This window comes from Adiantum capillus-veneris, chromosome 3 (assembly GCF_014529385.1).
Source record: "Adiantum capillus-veneris isolate H3 chromosome 3, ASM1452938v2, whole genome shotgun sequence".
Taxonomy (NCBI): domain Eukaryota; kingdom Viridiplantae; phylum Streptophyta; class Polypodiopsida; order Polypodiales; family Pteridaceae; genus Adiantum; species Adiantum capillus-veneris.
In genome coordinates, this window is record NC_140933.1 from 26,325,396 (window position 1) to 26,343,402 (window position 18,007).

An 18,007-nucleotide genomic window follows, 5' to 3' on the forward strand; every position below is an offset into this window, starting at 1 on the left:
TAGGTAATTGTCCATTTAGCTCCTCCTCAATAGTCAATATAACCGATACATCATTGTTCTCTCAACAACCAATGTCCATTGCCTCAACTATGACTAATGTAGATGTATGATTTTGCTCCATTCGTACTTGTCCGAAAGCAAAACTGACGTAGAGTTTGTAATTGGATTCACATTTTCACTTCAAATTTAAAAGCCCGTCAGAATGATTTTCTCGTGAGTAAAGAGCTAATGAGTCAGAACCTTAAAACAACATCATTTTTTTCAGCAATTATGAGAAACACTTATGGCATTGTGAATGGACGCTTGTCATACAAAATCGTCTCTACAAAAATGTACATGTAGTTACAATTGTGCCATCTGATCCTGGCATTGATCAGATATCTTCTTCAGTCAAGATATGCTCTGCTGCATGGCCTCCTGGTCCGTCCTTCAAGCACTTGATGCCTCTATGTGGAAGAGATCTTCAAGAGTTCTATGTCAAAAAGCAATGTCTTATCAATTAAATTCTGGTTCTGCAGCACAAATGCAAGCGCCCTCTGCCCCTGCATAAAAGGTCCATAGTTTATGAGTACAGAAGGCCTAATCTGGTTGCTGGAATATCTATGCCTGCAAGAGAGTCCCAAGTGTTTCCAACCAAATGATATAACAACTAAAGAGCCAATTTAAACATAAAGTGAGAACAATCACAAACAAGAGAAGTGCTCTGTAATCACACCCAAGGGAATTAGGCAACTAAATTCTTGTGAATGGTCACAAAAAAGTTTTGAAAACTATCATGCTCGCCAGTCTTAAGATCTGCAACGATATACAGAATGTGCGCATCAGAAACCTGGCATGAAAGTATACAGTATTCCAATGAGAAGAGCCAGACTAGGAAAAAAGCTGACTATTTATGGGGGCTGCTTAAAACCAATGCTGAAGGCTCACTAAGGTCAGCCCCTTTCAAAGCCTATGCGCACCCCTTCAAGCAGAGTTCCTCTTCGTTTTCTATGCCACCCCAGCTCATAAAAGACAAAAATGGTCTGCAATGCGACAGGCCGGATAGACCCCATGCATATTATACTTCCAAGGGGAACACATCAAGCAACAGCACTAGGCAGAGACTAAATGGTATAAAAAAGTACAAAGAAAATGAGATTCAATTGTCTTTTCTTGGGTGAATTGGCACTTTTCTGCATCTACTTCCATGTATAGTATAATCGCAGCTAAGCCATAATTGCCTTAAGCTACCTCTGCATTCAAAAGTTGATTGCAATGATATGTAAAAGGAAACTGAACACAGAGACTCATTGGTCCAAGAGGTAACTGTCAAGAAAGTATGCAACAGTTGAGGCTTACTGAGAAAGTTGTAGGCTTTGGGCCTTTCTTGTTGAAATCATTGTCTGGATACCCAAGTTCTGGTGGTACTATAATTCTGCATAAAAAACCTACACTTTCAGTTTCCCTGCAATCCAATTTTCTCAAAAGTTAAAAGCCAACTGGGGAAAAGATCATGATAGCCAGCATCATTATCGAAGAACATGGTCTTCCACATATATGTTCTCCCCATATGAGATTAGCCATCTGACCACTTTGTGATTCTAATCATTGATTGCCAATGCAGCCACCTAATTAAGTCCACCCATCTGGACCAGCTGTCAGTGTCGCACTTAATGCCCTGTACAGTCTGCATCTAGATGACTTGTGAGTACCTCTTCTATATTCCAAAATTTTTATTGGACCCCTCATATTACATCTCTCTTTCTCCACATATGCCCTCAAGTTTCCCGAAGTACCAACCACATGTTAACTCCTCCACTGTGGCAATATTATCTAACCTTCTTTCATTCAAAACAGAACACCTTCTGAGCCTACCTTCATTATCTTTCGATAATAATCCTAAATCGCTGGTTTAATAAAACGCGAGTTTGCAACATGTCTCAAACAACTCTTGGAAAAAAACAGTCTGCCAGCTTCAGAATCTCTAAAAGCCGAGGGCAGAGGTTGAACCTTTAGCCCAGATGAGTTAAGTCAAAAGGTAGGGCTTGTGCTTCAGAAGTCCAAGTCTCCTCGGACTCGATGTGCATCTATGTTCCCTCAGTGTGTTCTCCCATTGCCCCTGAAGACATCTTGTTGGTAGATCACTCAAAGAGGGGGATCCGTTTGAGATGCCTCCCTTGTTTTGGTGTGCTGGTCATTAAGGATGAGCTTGCCATAGAATTTGAAGCAAAAGTTAAAAACGAACTCCATCAGCACTGCTCGAGTAACACCACTACAATGTAAACAATGACACACAGACGTATCATGTACCTGCGCACACCACCTAAGCTCATAGTCGATATAGCTTCTTCAAAAGCTGGAATAACCTGTATGGAAATATGTACACACATCAAGGAAAGGAAGAAATGATTGAAAATTACATATATACATATACAGAATTGGAAGTCCAGCTCTTATCTACATAACTTGACTAGAAATAAACAGATTTCAACCATCTTAACTAACTAAGTGCAACATTCAGTGTCTATTCTTCAGAAGCTAAAACAGTTGTCTCATAGACGTATGGCTGGGAGGGATCACATCAAACATCTGTAGATTCTTTCTGTACTCAACAATTTGTTGATTTTTTTCCATAAGAAAGAATGTTTCAAAAGTTCTAAGATAAGCCTAAGACGTCACTGAAACAATCCAGAAGCATGCTAACTGTGTAGATTTCTCAATGAGACGATAAGTCTGATAGAAATCATAGTCTATCACGATCTGGTTCCTCTGAAATTGTGCCTGCTTTTCTTTTATTCACAATCCAAAATCAGGTAGGCTTAATTTCCTCAACATTTCTACAAAAAGAAATAGATGGCTTTGAATTGATACTCACCTCATGAGTCCCAAGCCGAATTCTCAAATAGTCCTTATCATTTCCCTGGTGCCAACCAACATCTATCTCTCTCTCTCTCTCTCTCTCTCTCTCTCTCTCTCTCTCTCTCTCTCTCTCTCTCTCTCTCCTTCTCCAACTCACGGAGGATGGTTTTGTGATCAGACCAGGATACATGGATACTCATCTATCCCACGGAATACGATGTGCTATTGGTCAGATACGCACATCCTCACATCAGCTAGAGATCGAGACAGGAAGATTTAGAGGAGTACCCGCTGAGTCCAGGATTTATCAGGTGCGCCAAATAGAGCCAGAGATAGAGCTACATTACATATATCACTGCCCAGTATACTATGAGATACGAGGCCGCTTTCACTGTCTATTCAGAGAGGGTTTTGGGCCACTTTCTAGAGTCATGCATTGTATCAGCTCACCCTTTGTACCTTATTCCCTTTGTATCAGCTTTCACCCCACCCCTACCCACTATTTTCTTTTCAGTTCTTTGTACTTTTTGTACCCAGACCTGGTATTAGATTCACCACATGTAACCCTTTGGTCTCATAGGTCATTTTGGCCTTTTGAAGACGTTAATATTACATGTCATTTCATTTCATTTCTCTCAGCCCCTTCCCTCGCGCTCTCTTAACCCACCCCTCACCACACTCAAAGTTGCCACCTGAATTGTAATGGATCTCTATGCCTTGATGTAGGTGCCTTTGAGGATAGTTTCACTGGGAGGGACATCATCTTCTCTCTGAGACACATCAGGCCCCTGGGCAGTCCATGCCACATGTGAGCGGATAGAGATGGAAGACTACTTGCAGGCAGGAGACTCGATCGGAGCATAGAGGATGGCTCATGAGGAGTGGCAGTTTTATTTAGGGAGGAGCTGCAGCCATTGATACATACAGCCCGCAGGGATGAGCATGCTAGGTACATGTGGGTGAGACTGAGGGCAGAGATAGGCAGATACCTCTACATTGCTATATGTTATTTCCCTCCTAGTACGTCAGTGTATGCATCACCTAGAGTTTTGGATGATGACATATGGAAGTTTTCCAAGAATGGTGACATTATCATCCTAGGGGACTTCAACGCTAGGACTGCCCATTACTAGACAGTATTCTATGGTACTTTAGAGGATATGCTTAGGGAGCTAGATGTTACAGAGATGGGCCCGATACTTGATAGACATGGGAACTGCACATGGATTGGCCATTTTGAATGGCCTACAGAAATTTCCTACAGCGGGAGGTTTTACATGTTTTCCACATCGACATGGGGCTAGTACAATGGATTATATTATGGCTCAGCTAGGTCTCATTCCATATTTTATGATTTCATGGTGGGCATTAGGCCACTTGGAGTAGCAGTTGATCATGCTATCTTGTCTTTCACTCTCATGTTTTAGTTCAGCATAGCTCCAATGGAGAGGTCTCCACACACACTCGGTATACGTCCATGAGGGAGACGGATTCCGTGTACATTGATGAGATATACAGGTAGTTGTGCACTCAGGAGCAAGGACGGCCACTACATGAGCTCACTCAGATACTGACAGAGACGCTCCATGATACAGCATCAGAGGCATATCCCCACACTCAGCCTACACGGAGACAATCTGGGAGCATGCCCCAGTACAGCTGGTATGATGAGGAGTGTAGAGAGACGAGGATCAAACTACAGAGGGAGATGCTCATGGGTATTACCACACATAGACAGTCACGGATTATCTTTCGCCGCCTAGTGCGACAAAAGAAGAGGCTTATGTATCTTAGTTAGAGTGGGATTTGTATCAGCTATTTATGAGTCGGGACTTGGGCGAGGCATGGAGGCTATTTCAGGAGCATTCACCAACGCCTAGTGATAAAGTGGGATTGATTTTTTGCTAAGGATGTGGAATATTTTTCCTCTTTGACTGGCTCTAAGCTTGACCTAACTACTCTGAAGCTTTATAGATTGCTGGCCTTTTAAGTCCTACATCTGTTTCTGAAAAATATGCCTTTGATAGCTGGGAGGCTGATCTCTGATGGCATGACAGGCACCACTTTGTGGTTTATTATTGGCAATGGTAACATCTAATCATGTGCTATACTTGGAGTTTTGTGTTTATACTCTTGGCTTGGAACTTTAAAATTCGACTGAAAATCTTTGATATCTCTGATCTTTCTATTGATTGATTGACTTGATGCTGAACTGAAGGTTTTTATAATAATAGTGCATAACTCAGGATTGCCTACTTTTAGTAGAGTTTATGATTAGGATGTTCCTCTTTTGGTTCCTCGCATGAAACACGAGTACTAGATTGAGGTATTTTGACTTTCCTGGTGCTTGTCTGTAGATTGCGGATTGTTTTGGGGTATATTTCTCGGCTGGGAACACCATGTTTAAATTAAAGCTGTCTGACCTTGGATGTTTGACTCGCTATAGGCTGGTTTGTAGCCTGAAAATACTTGTTTTTTTATTGGTGTTTCTTCACTTGGGTGCTTCTAGGAATATCTTAGCACTCTGTGGCTATAAGGGCTTCTTGACCTAGACTTGGATTCATTTACATAATAATGAATGAGGCTAACTTACATGCCTCAGACATAGACTCCCCTTTGGATTTATTATGTTGGCTGTTTGTGGAAAAACACAGGGATTTGCTGATTTCTTATACATACAAATTTTGATTTTGTGGTTTCAACCTCAACTTACTACTGGAAATTTGTTGGGGTCCTAATCTCAAATTGAATTGCTTGGATTAAAGCCTAGATTTTCGCTTGGATCTAACTGATGGTTGAGCTGTAACAAACTTGGACACTCCAAGTCAAGAATCAACCGCGACAGCACCAAATAACCACTTCAAAACAGTTCACAGTTCACAATAGATTTACACTGGCCCCCGGCGCGGTTCCATGCCTAGAGATATTGGCCCCAAAGACTGGTGCCCCTTTCGGTATTTCTTTTTGTATTAATCTGAGTTCAAAGTACAAGAGTGGTTGGGTCTCACTCTCAGACTCTGCGTCCAAATGCTCTGCAGAGTGTGAGCCCAAACCACGTATTTATTTACAAGGGATGCCAAAAGCAGAGCCCCAAAGCTTAAAATCAAAAGCCTGAAAATAAAGCAAAGGCTCTTTCTCTCACAAGCTCTCTCTCGAGCTTCTAGAAATAAAGCAAAGGAGTTCTCTCTCTCTCTGAAATTGCGTAGAAAAAGCATGCTGTCCTGCCGTAAATTGTGCCGCAAAAAATGGGATTCCGTACAGCTGGAAGTTTTCCGGGATCTTCCCTTACTGCCTTTAGGGTTAGGGTTAGGGTTTCTACAGTTTAGGGTTTTTGGCAGCAGAATTGGGGTTTGCAGGTTTTAGGGTTAGGGTTTCCAGGTTTTTAAGGTTTCTACAAACGGGTAGCCACGTCATCACTTTGTGACATACCCCCCTCTTGAAAGCATTGTAATCACCCTCAATTACGCCTGCAAAATAGACAGAGGCCATAAACCGTCTTAGCAGACAGTGACTGTTAGTACCTACGCACTAGGAACACACATCTAGCACATGTACCAATCGACAGTCACATCACACGACATCACAGGACATCACTCGACATCACAGGACATCACATGACATTCAACATTCATTCGGATCTTAGACCATGATTTATCGGCAATGTAGCTAGCAATCGCATCTAGATCCAGTCGCGACCTCATCGATGCCCGATTGACTAACCCCTATTGCAACCATGTCTATTCGAGATCAAGTAGACTAAAATGCTGCAGTCATTTCGTCTATCAGTTCCTGCACTTAAAAAGAAGTCAAGAACAAATCAGTATCATATTCAGGAATTCCATTTCATAAAGTCATATAGCAGAATACTGTCAGCTATCAGTATCTCTAAAGCTCAAAGAGACATCCGCGACTCTAGTATCAAAATCAAGGCATCTGTTGACAAAGGAGCGGAGTAACTCCCCTCTTGTGCATCCCACTGCACCAGATCTCCGGCCAAGCTGAATTCTGGGTTCCATTTGGAGTAGACTATGCTAAACCAAAAGCCTCGAGGTAAAGTTTCACAATTTGAGGAGAATCTGCTAGGTCCTCCTCCTCCATCCACTTCGCATCCAATGCAGGATAGTTCTTGAACTTAACCGAGAACTGCCTTCGGACTTTACCTTTATTCTTTGTATCCTTATGTGCCAAAATTTGTTCAGGAACAAGGATCTCCTCGTTTCCTTCCACTTCGGGTTGCTTATCAGGCTCCTCATCATCAGACACATCACCTTTAAAAGGTTTCAAGAGACTCACATAAAATGCATTGTGAATCCTCCAAGTGTCAGGCAGTTTCAGTCGGAAGGAGACATCATTTATCTTTTCAGAGATCTAAAAAGGTCTGTAGTATCGCATACTAAGCTTTGGAAAAAGACTCTCCTTTCGTTTTTTCTTTCTCAGGCGTGCCTTCTCAGAACGTAAGAGCACCCAATCATCCTCCTTCAGTTTCAAGTCGCGATGATGGCGATCCGTTGCCTTTTACTGTCGTTCTTGAGATTTCTGCAAAGCCTCGCGGACCTTGGCAAAAGCCGTGTCTAAGTCTCGTGTATACTCATCTGCTTCAAAAATCTTATCTTTCGTGCTTAGGAAGGGTGGAACCTTCGCAGCACCTTCAACAATCTCAAATGGCGCCTTCCCCGTCGAAAAGTGTATCTTGTTATTGTAGGCAAAATCCACCAAAGGTAAGTACTTTTCCCATTGAGTCTTCTGATCCGAGATATAAGACTTCAATAAATCTAAAACCATTGAATTGGCAATCTCAGATTGCCCGTCAGTCTGTGGGTGAAACGATGACGAGAATTGCAACCGCGTGCCAATGTTCTCCCAAATTGCCTTCCAAAACAAACTCGTAAATCTGGGGTCCCTGTCGGAGACAATCGTCTCAGGCATGCCATGTAATCTGAAAATCTAGGCCACAAACAGTCTCGCTAAGTGATCCGGCTTGACTTTTTTCTTCACTGGACTGAAATGAGCCTGCTTGCTAAATCTGTCAATAACAATCCAGATACTATCGTGACCACTCTGTGTTCTCGGGAGATCAAAAATAAAATCCATTGCAATACTTTCCTAGGGGTAGGTGGGTATGGGCAAAGGCTGTAACAATCCCTATGCTTTATGCCTATCAAACTTGACCTTCTAGCATACCAAGCAACTGCGCACAAACTCTTCCACATCCTTCCTGAGTCTCGGCCAAAAGAAGTATCTCTCTACCCCTTTCATGGTGGTAGCAATGCCGCGGTGACCCGTAAAAGGTGGATAGTGGCATTCAGTCATAACCTTTCCCCTCAACGGCTGTGTAACGCACAACATGGTTTTTCTCATCAAGTAGCCATCCCGAATGGAATATCCTGCTATTGTCTCCCCATCCCGTATCCGTGTGAAAACGTCTGCAAAATCTGTATCTGTGGCATACTGGTCGACCATATCCTCGAAGCTCCTATGTTGTATTGCGGAAATAGCCAGAACCAACGGCTTCCGAGACAGAGCATCTGCCACCACATTCTTTTGTCCCTACACATGGACAATCTGGAAGTGAAACTGTGATAAGATGTTCGCCCACCGCATCTTCTTTTCCGATAGCTGCTTCTGTGACAAGAAGTAGCGCAAACTCTGATGGTCTGTAAAGACAGTAAAATACGCTCCGAGTAGGTAATGCCGCCACTGAGTAAGAGCATGGATAACCGCCAGAAGCTCTTTCTCATAAATCTGTGCTGTCATTTCCGGCCTTGAGAACAATCGGCTCTCGTAAGCGATGACATGGACTTCTTACATTAAGACCGCACCGAGACTATGACCACAAGCATCACAATATACTTCAAAAGACTTCTGCAAGTCCGGCGGAGTCAAAACTGGTCCCGTAGTCAATTTCTCTTTCAAAGTCGGAAAGGCAATCACCTCTGTGGGTCCCCACGAGAAAGGGACTCCTTTCTGTGTCAAAATATGCAAAGGGGAAGCAACCTCTGCACACTTTCGAATGAACCGCCTGTAGTACGAACACAGTCCCAACAAGCTTCTAACTTCATGGACATTCTTCAAATCGGGCCACTCACGGATAGTCTCTATCTTGGTCGGATCCATCTGCACTCTTGCTGCTGACACAATATGTCCCAAAAAGTGTATCGTTGGTAGGAAAAATTCACTTTTCTTTGCATTAATCACTAACTTGTGATCTCGTAATGCCTGAAAGACCTGAAGCAAATGATCTCTATGTCTGCCTCATTCTTGGAGAAAACGATGATATCGTCAAACAAAGTGTCAACAAATAGCCTGTACTCTCGAAAAATCCTGTCCATCATCTGGTTAAATGTCGCAGGAGCATTTGTTAAGCCAAAAGGCATCACCAAAAACTCAAATAACCCAAAAGTCGTCCGAAAAGCTGTCTTGTAGACGTCTCCCGGCGCGATTTTGATCTTATGATATCCACTCTTCAAATCAATCCTGCTAAAGCACGAGGATCCCTGTAATCTATCGAGTATATCATCGATCCTAGGAATCGGAAATCTGTTCTTGATGGTGATTTTGTTGAGAGCTCTATAATCGATGCACATCCTCCAAGATCCATCTTTCTTCAAAACCAACAACACTAGAGAGCAATACGGTGAAGTACTAGGCAGGACAAGACCCTTTTCCAAGAGGTCTTTCACTTGGTTCATAATCTCTTCACTCTGTGATCGGCTCACACGGTAAGGTGGCCGGTTCGGTGGTGTGCTTCCAGGTATCAGATCAATGGTATGATCTTCAGGACGAGCAAGTGGTAACTCGCCTGGTAGGCCCTCTAAGAAGCAATCGGCGTGAGAGTGGAGAAAATCTTGGCGTTCTTTATTAAGTTTAGACATATTTGTCCTATCCTCATCACTCAACTCTTTCATAAAGATCGAGTAAACAAACACATTGGATTTCATTAATTTAGAAATGGCTGAAGCCGATACAATAGAGACAGACTCGCCCTTCAGTTTGATATTAAGTACAATAGTTCTGCCCTTCTCTGTAGTCAAATGTCGCTTTCCTCGCTCGATAATCGACCACGGAGTTGTTCTTGTGGTACCAGGGAATTCCCAAGAGAACATCACAACCTTCCAAAGGCATTATGTAAAAGTCCTCATGCCCCAAATACACCTGACAATGCAACTGAAGTTTGCCAATGACAGGTGTAATGGCTACGTCCTTGCCGGGTGCCGCTAGAACTGCCTCCGCAAGTGGTCCCATCCGATAGGGAGTGATCTCGAGCTGCGCCGCCAATTCCGGTGAAATGAAGTTGGCCTTGGCTCCTCCATCAAAGAAGATTAGGGCCTCTTGGTCTTTCACTTTGCCCCAAGCTCGACAAAGTTTTGTATTCTCGTCCATCATGCTGGGATCGGTACCCACACAATTTGGAACAAGTCCTGTTTTCATCTTGCCTTTTCTTCCACGTTCCTCAGCTGCTCTCGAACTCTCAGGCCTTTCGCCGTCCTTGTCATTCGGTTCTTTCTGTGCCTTTTTAGGGCACTTCACGGAGATATGTCCATGTTCCCCGCATCCAAAGCACTTCCCCTCCCTGACAAAGCGAGCCCGCTCCTGAGGAGTAAGCTTGGGTTGTGCATCTATCTTTTCTGTGTTGCTCTTTCTCTTTCTACTTTCATTTGTCGAAGTCTGTTCCGCTCTTTGTGTCATGATCTCATCGGTGGGGTAGGTCAAACTACCAGAGTGAATGGCAAAACGCCGTTTCGCATGACTCATCAACACCTGAATAGAAGCTGACTTCTGTTCCAAGCAGTGATCTCAGATCTCTGTAGGTAGACCCAAGGTAAACCGCTCAATCTGTTCCTTGAACGAGATCTTCTTAAATGAAGAGGCGGGTAGAAAAGAGCTTCAGAATCTCTCGCAATAAGCGTCCACTGTATCTTTCTTGATCATCCGAAGATGGTTCCAAGCAGTTCGTATATCACGTTCATACTCTCGAGTCAACCAAGAAGAAATAAAAAGCCTCTTGAGTTTCAGCCATTTAACTGGAGCAGTCTTGCTTAATAGAAGCGTGGACCACCAAGTTCGAGTATTCCCCTTAAAGTAAGAGGCAGCTCTCCGAATCTTAGAGTGCTTGGAGTAACGTCCTCCCGCCAAAGCGATGTCAAACTGCTGTACAAAAGACAAAGCCTTCGAAGCATCTCTATATCCCGAAAACGTGTCAAATTTAATTGACTGTCCACCTTCTTTAAACTCTCAAACTTTCTTGCTTTCGTCTTCGAGAAAGTCATACTGATTGGCTTTGTAAAAATTCTTCTTCTTTGCATAAAAGTTGCTCTCATCAGAGTCTGAACTGTCTGTAGACGAGTCCTCCGTAGAACTCTATCTCACTGGGTGAGATTTAGACTTCTTTGCCTTTTTCTTTCCCTTTCCGAAGCGTCGTTTCTTGCTTCCCTTTTTGCCTTTGCGGCCTTCTTCGCTCGAGTCAGATGAGCTAGAAAAACTGTCAGAAGAAGAAGAACTGGGTACTCCTTCAAATCGAACACGCTTCTTTTGTTTCTTTGCCTATGTCGACTGACGACCCAAATAGCTCGGGAAGTCAGTGCCTTTCTTCTGCTTTTTCCGTGCTTTTTAGTTTTGTTTTGCGCGTCAAAAACCTGAGCGATTCGTGCATCGACCACCTCTTCTAATTCCTTCTCTGAATACGTCTTTGGAGCAAGAGGTTTCTTAGAGCGGGTTTTGGGGGTGGTGTTGTGGTTTTCTGCCACTGCGTGTGCACCTCCTCCAAAGAGGTCTTGCTCATATATTTTTCCATCTTCGGGTCCTTAGCAAAATTAAGCATCATCTTTTTTGCGTCGCCAATCAATTGTTGACGCTCCATCTCTCGACACTCCGTCTGAGTAGGCCGAGGCGGGCCATACTCCTTGCCGAGATCTTCGTTGTGATCCCTTCCCGCAACTCCGGATGCAGAGGAAGTCGACTGATCTTTGCCTGAAGCCAAAGGTGCCGCGGGAAAAAAAAATTAGGGATCAGATTTCTTGTAGAAGAGAAATCGGCCGTGCTTTGATACCACTGTAACAAACTTGGACACTCCAAGCCAAGAATCAACCGCCATAGCACCAAATAACCTTTCAAAACAATTCACAGTTCACAATAGAGTTACACTGGCCCGACGGAGTTCCGTGCCTAGAGATATTGGCTCCAAAGACTAGCACCCATTTCGGTATTTCTTTTTGTATTAATCTGAGTTCAAAGTACAAGAGTGGTTGGCTCTCACTCTTAGACTCTACGTCCAGATGCTCTGCAGAGTGCGAGCCCAAACCACGTATTTATTTACAAGGGATGCCAAAAGCAGAGCCCCAAAAGCTTAAAATCAAAAGCCTGAAAATAAAGCAAAGGCTCCTTCTCTCACAAGCTCTCTCTTGAGCTTCTAAAAATAAAGCAAACGAGTTCTCTCTCTCTCTCTCTCTCTCTCTCTCTCTCTCTCTCTCTCTCTCTCTCTCTCTTTGTAGTTTTCTTTGTTTGTACCCAGACTTGGTACTAGACTCATCATTCTAATCAGTTGGTCTCATAGGTCATTTTGGCCTTTTGTAGATGTTAATATATCATTTCATTTCATTTCTCTCTCTCTCTCTCTCTCTCTCTCTCTCTCTCTCTCTCTCTCTCTCTCTCTCTCTCTCTCTCTCTCTCTCTCTCTCACTCAAATTGCGTAGAAAAAGCATGCTGTCCTGCCGTAAATTGCACCACAAAAAGCGGGATTCCGTACAGCTGGCAGTTTCCGCGTTTTCCGGGATCTTCCCCTACTGCCTTTAGGGTTAGGGTTAGGGTTTCTGGCAACAGAATTAGGGTTAGCAGGTTTTAGAATTAGGGTTTCTAGGTTTTTAGGGTTTCTGCAGACGGGTAGCCACGTCATCACTTTGTGACATGAGCATACCTTTTTAGCTGGTCATGGGTATTAGATACTTTTCAAACTACTGACTTGCTGCTTACTGAGGAATCTGAGCTTTGATGTCTTTGCTTGATTCTGACCCTTTGTTACTAGGAATCTCGACTAGTTGTGTTGCTTTCTTTGATTTATATTATGTAATTTGACTAGGCAACTTGATGAGGATGAGTTCAAGACACAATTGCTACTCTGAATGTGTTTACTCGGTTGGTGCAGAATCCAAGGTTTATGGAGTTTCTGCAAGCTCCACCAGTGTCATAGCATGCAAGGAAACTTTCTCATTCAGTAGGTTCCCATTGGGACTCAAGCCCACGTTCCTAATGTGTCTCAGTAAGGCAGGGAGAATTCGCAAATTGCTGAGTTGGTTGGGACTTTCTGTTCACAAACAAGTGGCTAGGACACCAATTCCTCAAGATATACCAGTTCAGACAACCACCTTTCAGAGTCCAAATGTTGGTTTAAATGGACAAGGAATTACCTTCCATGCTATGCATCACGTATTTTCACCGCCTACGGTGCATCCTAGGTGGATCTGTGTTTTGGGGGTGGATCTATGTTTCAAAGCCTGGCTGGTTATGCAGCTAGAAATCATCAACACATGCCAAGAAACCGTGTTTGGGGGTATGCAAGGCATGATGCCCAACCCCATGTATGGTAATATCGGCTTAAAACTAGGTTTTCAATGTAATCAGGCCCAATTTGGGGTGCCAATGGGCAATTTTGGTATGATGGTTTTTCTAGTTACAGTCCGCAAAGCGTTTGACACCGTCCCACGGGAGAGGCTCTTTCGACGAATTTAGAGTTTGGGGATACCTTCGGAGATGATATGGGCCATCTATGCTCTCTATGAGAGAGTGACTGGGAGAGTTCGTTGTCCAGGCGGTATGTCAAAGTCTATTGCTAGCACCATTGGTGTTAAGCAAGGATGCCCCCTCTCCCCAACTCTCTTCGGACTCTACATCGACGAGATCTCCAACTACATCCTACAAACAGGAGGGGCAGGAGCAGACCTAGCACGTACCATAGTCCACATTATGCTATATGTTGATGACATTGTATTGATTTTAGAGTCACCAGAGGGCCTACAGAGCCATCTGAGAGCTTTAGATGAGTTTTGTATACACAGGGGACTCAAAGTGAATCTTGGGAAAACCAAGATCATGATCTTCCACACCTCCAGAGCAGTCCGACGGGTAGCCACATTTACAACAGCAAGAGGACCATTAGAGGTGGTCACCTCCTACATCTACCTGGGAGTCACATTCACCAGCAGTCAGGGACCCTTCTCCATGGCACACGTCGCCACTGACAGACACACCAGAGGATAGAGAAGCCTAAACCCTAGAAGAGGTAGAAGCAGCAGAAGAAGTTTCACCAACTTGCAAAGTTTGACAGAACGGCCTATTTTTAAAGAAAACTTCCAACCAACTTATGGGACCCCGCCCAATGGGGCCTAAAGGCATTAAAATAAAGCAGGACCAACACACACACACACACACACACATAGATTTACGTAGCGGCTAATGACATGGCAGAAGTATGCACGCTCCGCAAATTGCGATGACATGCTGATGTGGCAGCCTATACGGATTTCCGCGCTGCTTGTTTTTGGGCGCCAGCTTTTGAGCAAGTTGCTTTTGAGTTTCAAGCTTTTCATGTAAACTGCTTTTCAAGGCCAAGGGCCTTTAAATAAGTGCAGAGGGCTCAGTCTCTAACACTCTTCCGAATGAAAGAGCAGAGCGAGAGTACCGGCATTGTACTGCGTTCAAGTAATATAAAGAAATACCGAAAGGGGCGCCAAGGTTTGGGGCCAGTACTCTCTGGGTGGAATTCCGCCACTCCGTGTCGCGTGTGCTCTCTCTCTTTCATTTCAGCAGTTGCTGAAGTGCTAAAAGTCTGTTCAGTCTCTTCTTTTCCGTTGGCATGTGATGCCTGTCCCGTGACAATGGTATCAAAGCTTCAGGCGTGTGCTTTTTTGAAAGCATACCGGTCCTACCAAAGAGCAGACAGAGCAAGGTGGCACTTCTAAGTTTTACAGGGAATTCTCAAAGCCGGATTTCTTAGAGATAATGCGATGCAGTGGTGGAGTTCAATCGCGACACAACCGCATGCTCCAAGGACCTGGCAAGCTTTCAAGACAGTCTTTGCACGCAGTTATATGACTTCTCTCTTTGCAGTCCGGATTTTGGCAGAATGGTATAACTTGAAAATGCTTGCCACGGAAACCATGGACAACTATAACCAAGGTTTCTCGATGTGTACCTTCCGGTGTCCTTCTTTAGGTTTGTTCTCTTGGAGGCCCAAAGCGAGCAATACACAATTGGATTACCATCACCATTGCAAGATATTTCCTATCCAAGCAAGTCTCAACTATGGAAGAGCTTATGGACAATGCCGCGGATGGCTACAAACCGATGAAGGAAAAGTTGGAGTTTTCCACAAAACTAACTCCGGCCACCAACCAAACCTCTCGGCAACAACAAACAAATTCTCGAGAGTTTTGTGAAACCCAACCTCAAAGGCCTCGTTTGAGACAGCGTCAACGAGAAACCCTTTTACAAGAAGCGCAATGCTTCAAATGTTTTCAAAAAAGGCGTACATTCACTACATGTCCTGAGCGAGCCGTGACGTCTACAGAGCAGCGTTCTGATCCCACGACAAAACGATCCTCAGGGCCACCTCCAGCTAAGAGAGTTAGACTCACTATTGGACTAGTCCTTGATATCTATGGCATACGCCTTGAAAGTACAAATGAATTATGTTGCGCATATGGCAAAGTCAACGGCTTGAAAGCCCTTATTTTCTTTGACCCAGGAGCTACAGAAAACTTCATCCATCTAAAATTCTTGAAGCAGATGCACTTTGATTATGAAGCCAAGCTAGCCACGGGACAAGCTCAGAAAGTGATACCGCTCATTGGTGCTCTTCCAGTGATTATCCAAGTTTATCATGGAAAAGCCGATTTCCATATTATGAAGTTGGGCAATTGCGACGTTGTCTTGGGCATGCCTTGGCACGACAAGAATGATGTGATTCTCCACATCCGGAACCGAACCATTACCCTGACGCAGAAGGACAAGCCGATTGTCCTCAAAGTTCGGCTGTCCGAACAAAAACCTGAATGAAATTTCGAGATGTTTTGTAGTAAGATACTTTGAGCTTTGTTTGAGAATGTATTATTTGAAATTTGTTTGAAATGGATGGTATCTGTTTTAAACCTGCCTTGGTGCCGATTTGAACTCTTTGACTCTGGTTTTTAATACTGGTTTCATTGACTCGTAATTTACTCCAGGGTGGAGTAGTGAGAAATGTTGTTTTGGTATTGTCTGAACCTCGTAACGACACAAATGGGATGTTGGGAAGCGTTTTGTTGTATGTTGGAAAACCTCCGAACGACGTAGACGGGATGCCTGGGGAGCGTTTGGTTGTATGCTGGAAAAACTCCGAACGACCAAGACGGCGGTCTGGGGAGCGTTTGGTTGTACCACTCCTCTGAACTCATGGCCCATATGTTTTTAGGTTATTTGCAAGGGGAGTGACGAGGTAGTCGTTGAGTAGCTTCATATCGCAGATTGTGTGTCTCGGGGGAGTGCTCAGCGGCGTTGTTCGTTGTGTCTTGTAACATGCATATATGAGCATTTGTGTTGCATTGTGATATGCCAACCACTGAATATTTCTTTTTGGATGAGATACTTCTAGGAAGTCAACGACCCAGGATATCAAGAGTTCCGATCCGGAATGAGACTCCTTACTAGATGAGATACTTTTAGGAAACCAACGACACAGGATATCAAGAGTTCCAATCTAGAATGAGACTCCTTATTGGATGAGATTCTTTTGGGAAGCCAACGACCCACGAAATCAAGAGCTCCAATTTGGAATGAGAAAACTGATTGTCCCTCGGAATGTCCCTTGGAATGACCCTCGGAATTTTTTGAGCTAACTTGAGTTGTTTTGCAAGTATGCTGTAATCGCAAACGATTACTTTCTATCAAGAAGGGGGGATGTTACAAATTGATGATGTGTCAAGCTATTCAAAAACGGAGCCAACCTACAGACCCCGACAGAGAAGCCTAAACCCTAGAAGAAGTATAAGCAGCAGAAAAAGTTTCACCAACTTGCAAAGTTTGGCCGAGCGTGTCACCAGCGTGTGACTACTATCTATCCTTTTTGTTGATTTCTTTCTTATTATTTATTTAGTTTCACTTTTTGGAAACACCCCTCGGGAAATCTAACTACCCTGCATTGCATAGCTAGTGTGGAACTGTCCAGAGGGAGTCCAGGCCTGAGGACAAGAGAGCACTAAGGTTGGACAAAGACTATGGTTAGCCAAAGTGGGATCATTGACTAGCCAAAGTAGAATCCATGGCTACAGAAGCTACATTTCAGTTCTGGGTGTGGCTGCAGTGTACAAAGGGGGTCAGATGACCTAGAAAGATACAATGGCAGCATCTCCTAAAATTTAGGGAACTGCTATTTTGGGACCTGAAAATGTGTTTGCGTCATTACCTCCGGAATGACAAGGGGAACATTTTCTTACTTTGCCGTGAAGTCAACTGGGAAACGGGTTGGGAGATTTTTAGGCGGCAACCTCGAAACGGGAAAATGCTTGTAAATGCGCCATGTGGCACATTCTGGTGCACTTTCCTCATGCAAGAGAAGGTGGCGCTGAATTTGAAGGGAGAAGAGGCTCATTTGTTGATTTTGTCACAGGTTAAGAGCTATGGAGTGCTTCCTTTCCCTCCTATGTACAGTGCGGTGCCAGGAGTGATGCCCTGCACGCTATGCACTGCCCTCTCTCTTCCCTATGGCAGTATGTTATGCCCCTCTAGTGGGCTTTTCAATTGACCAATGTACAGTTGTGTGGGTTCATGCGCGATTGCCGAGGCAAGAGCCTCTTGCACATGTACTGGATTAGCTAGCGGCTAATCCCCCCGCAGGTACAGGTCAATTCGGAGAGGTTTCACGCTAGAAAGCTCGTCCGATTCAAAGGGCAAGTAGCCCTACAGGTGCGGGAGCTTGAGGACTTGCTACGGATGCGACCGGCACGCGAAACGGAGCCCGAAACAGTAAATTACAGCCTGCTGTGTATTTTTGCAGGTTTAGGGTTTTTGGCCCTAAACGGTCCCTAATACCCCCAGGAGGTTCGGGGACGCGAGGGGACTGCTGTATAGGTGATCTGGCACATTTTCGGGGCTGAAAACAGAGAATTCAGCGTGCTGCAGATTCTCGCCAGGTTTTGCAAAG

The 18,007-nt window shown here is 44.1% G+C and overlaps 1 protein-coding gene across 2 annotated transcripts in view; it reads right to left on the reverse strand.

Annotated features, from left to right (window-relative positions):
- Positions 1-229: 229 nt before the first annotated feature.
- Positions 230-18,007, reverse strand: part of LOC147460637 (peptidyl-prolyl cis-trans isomerase FKBP19, chloroplastic-like) — a 99,387-nt gene continuing 81,609 nt past the window's right edge. The window contains exons 7-10 of one of the 2 annotated variants that reach the window (XM_086508290.1): positions 2,855-2,899; positions 2,290-2,345; positions 1,339-1,414; positions 230-542 (exon numbers count right to left, since the gene is read on the reverse strand). In XM_086508290.1, the coding sequence (XP_086364416.1) occupies positions 447-542; positions 1,339-1,414; positions 2,290-2,345; positions 2,855-2,899 (273 nt within the window). In that variant the 3' untranslated portion in view covers positions 230-446. The remainder of the gene's footprint in view (positions 543-1,338; positions 1,415-2,289; positions 2,346-2,854; positions 2,900-18,007) is intronic. The other variant, XM_086508295.1, reaches the window with a different exon arrangement.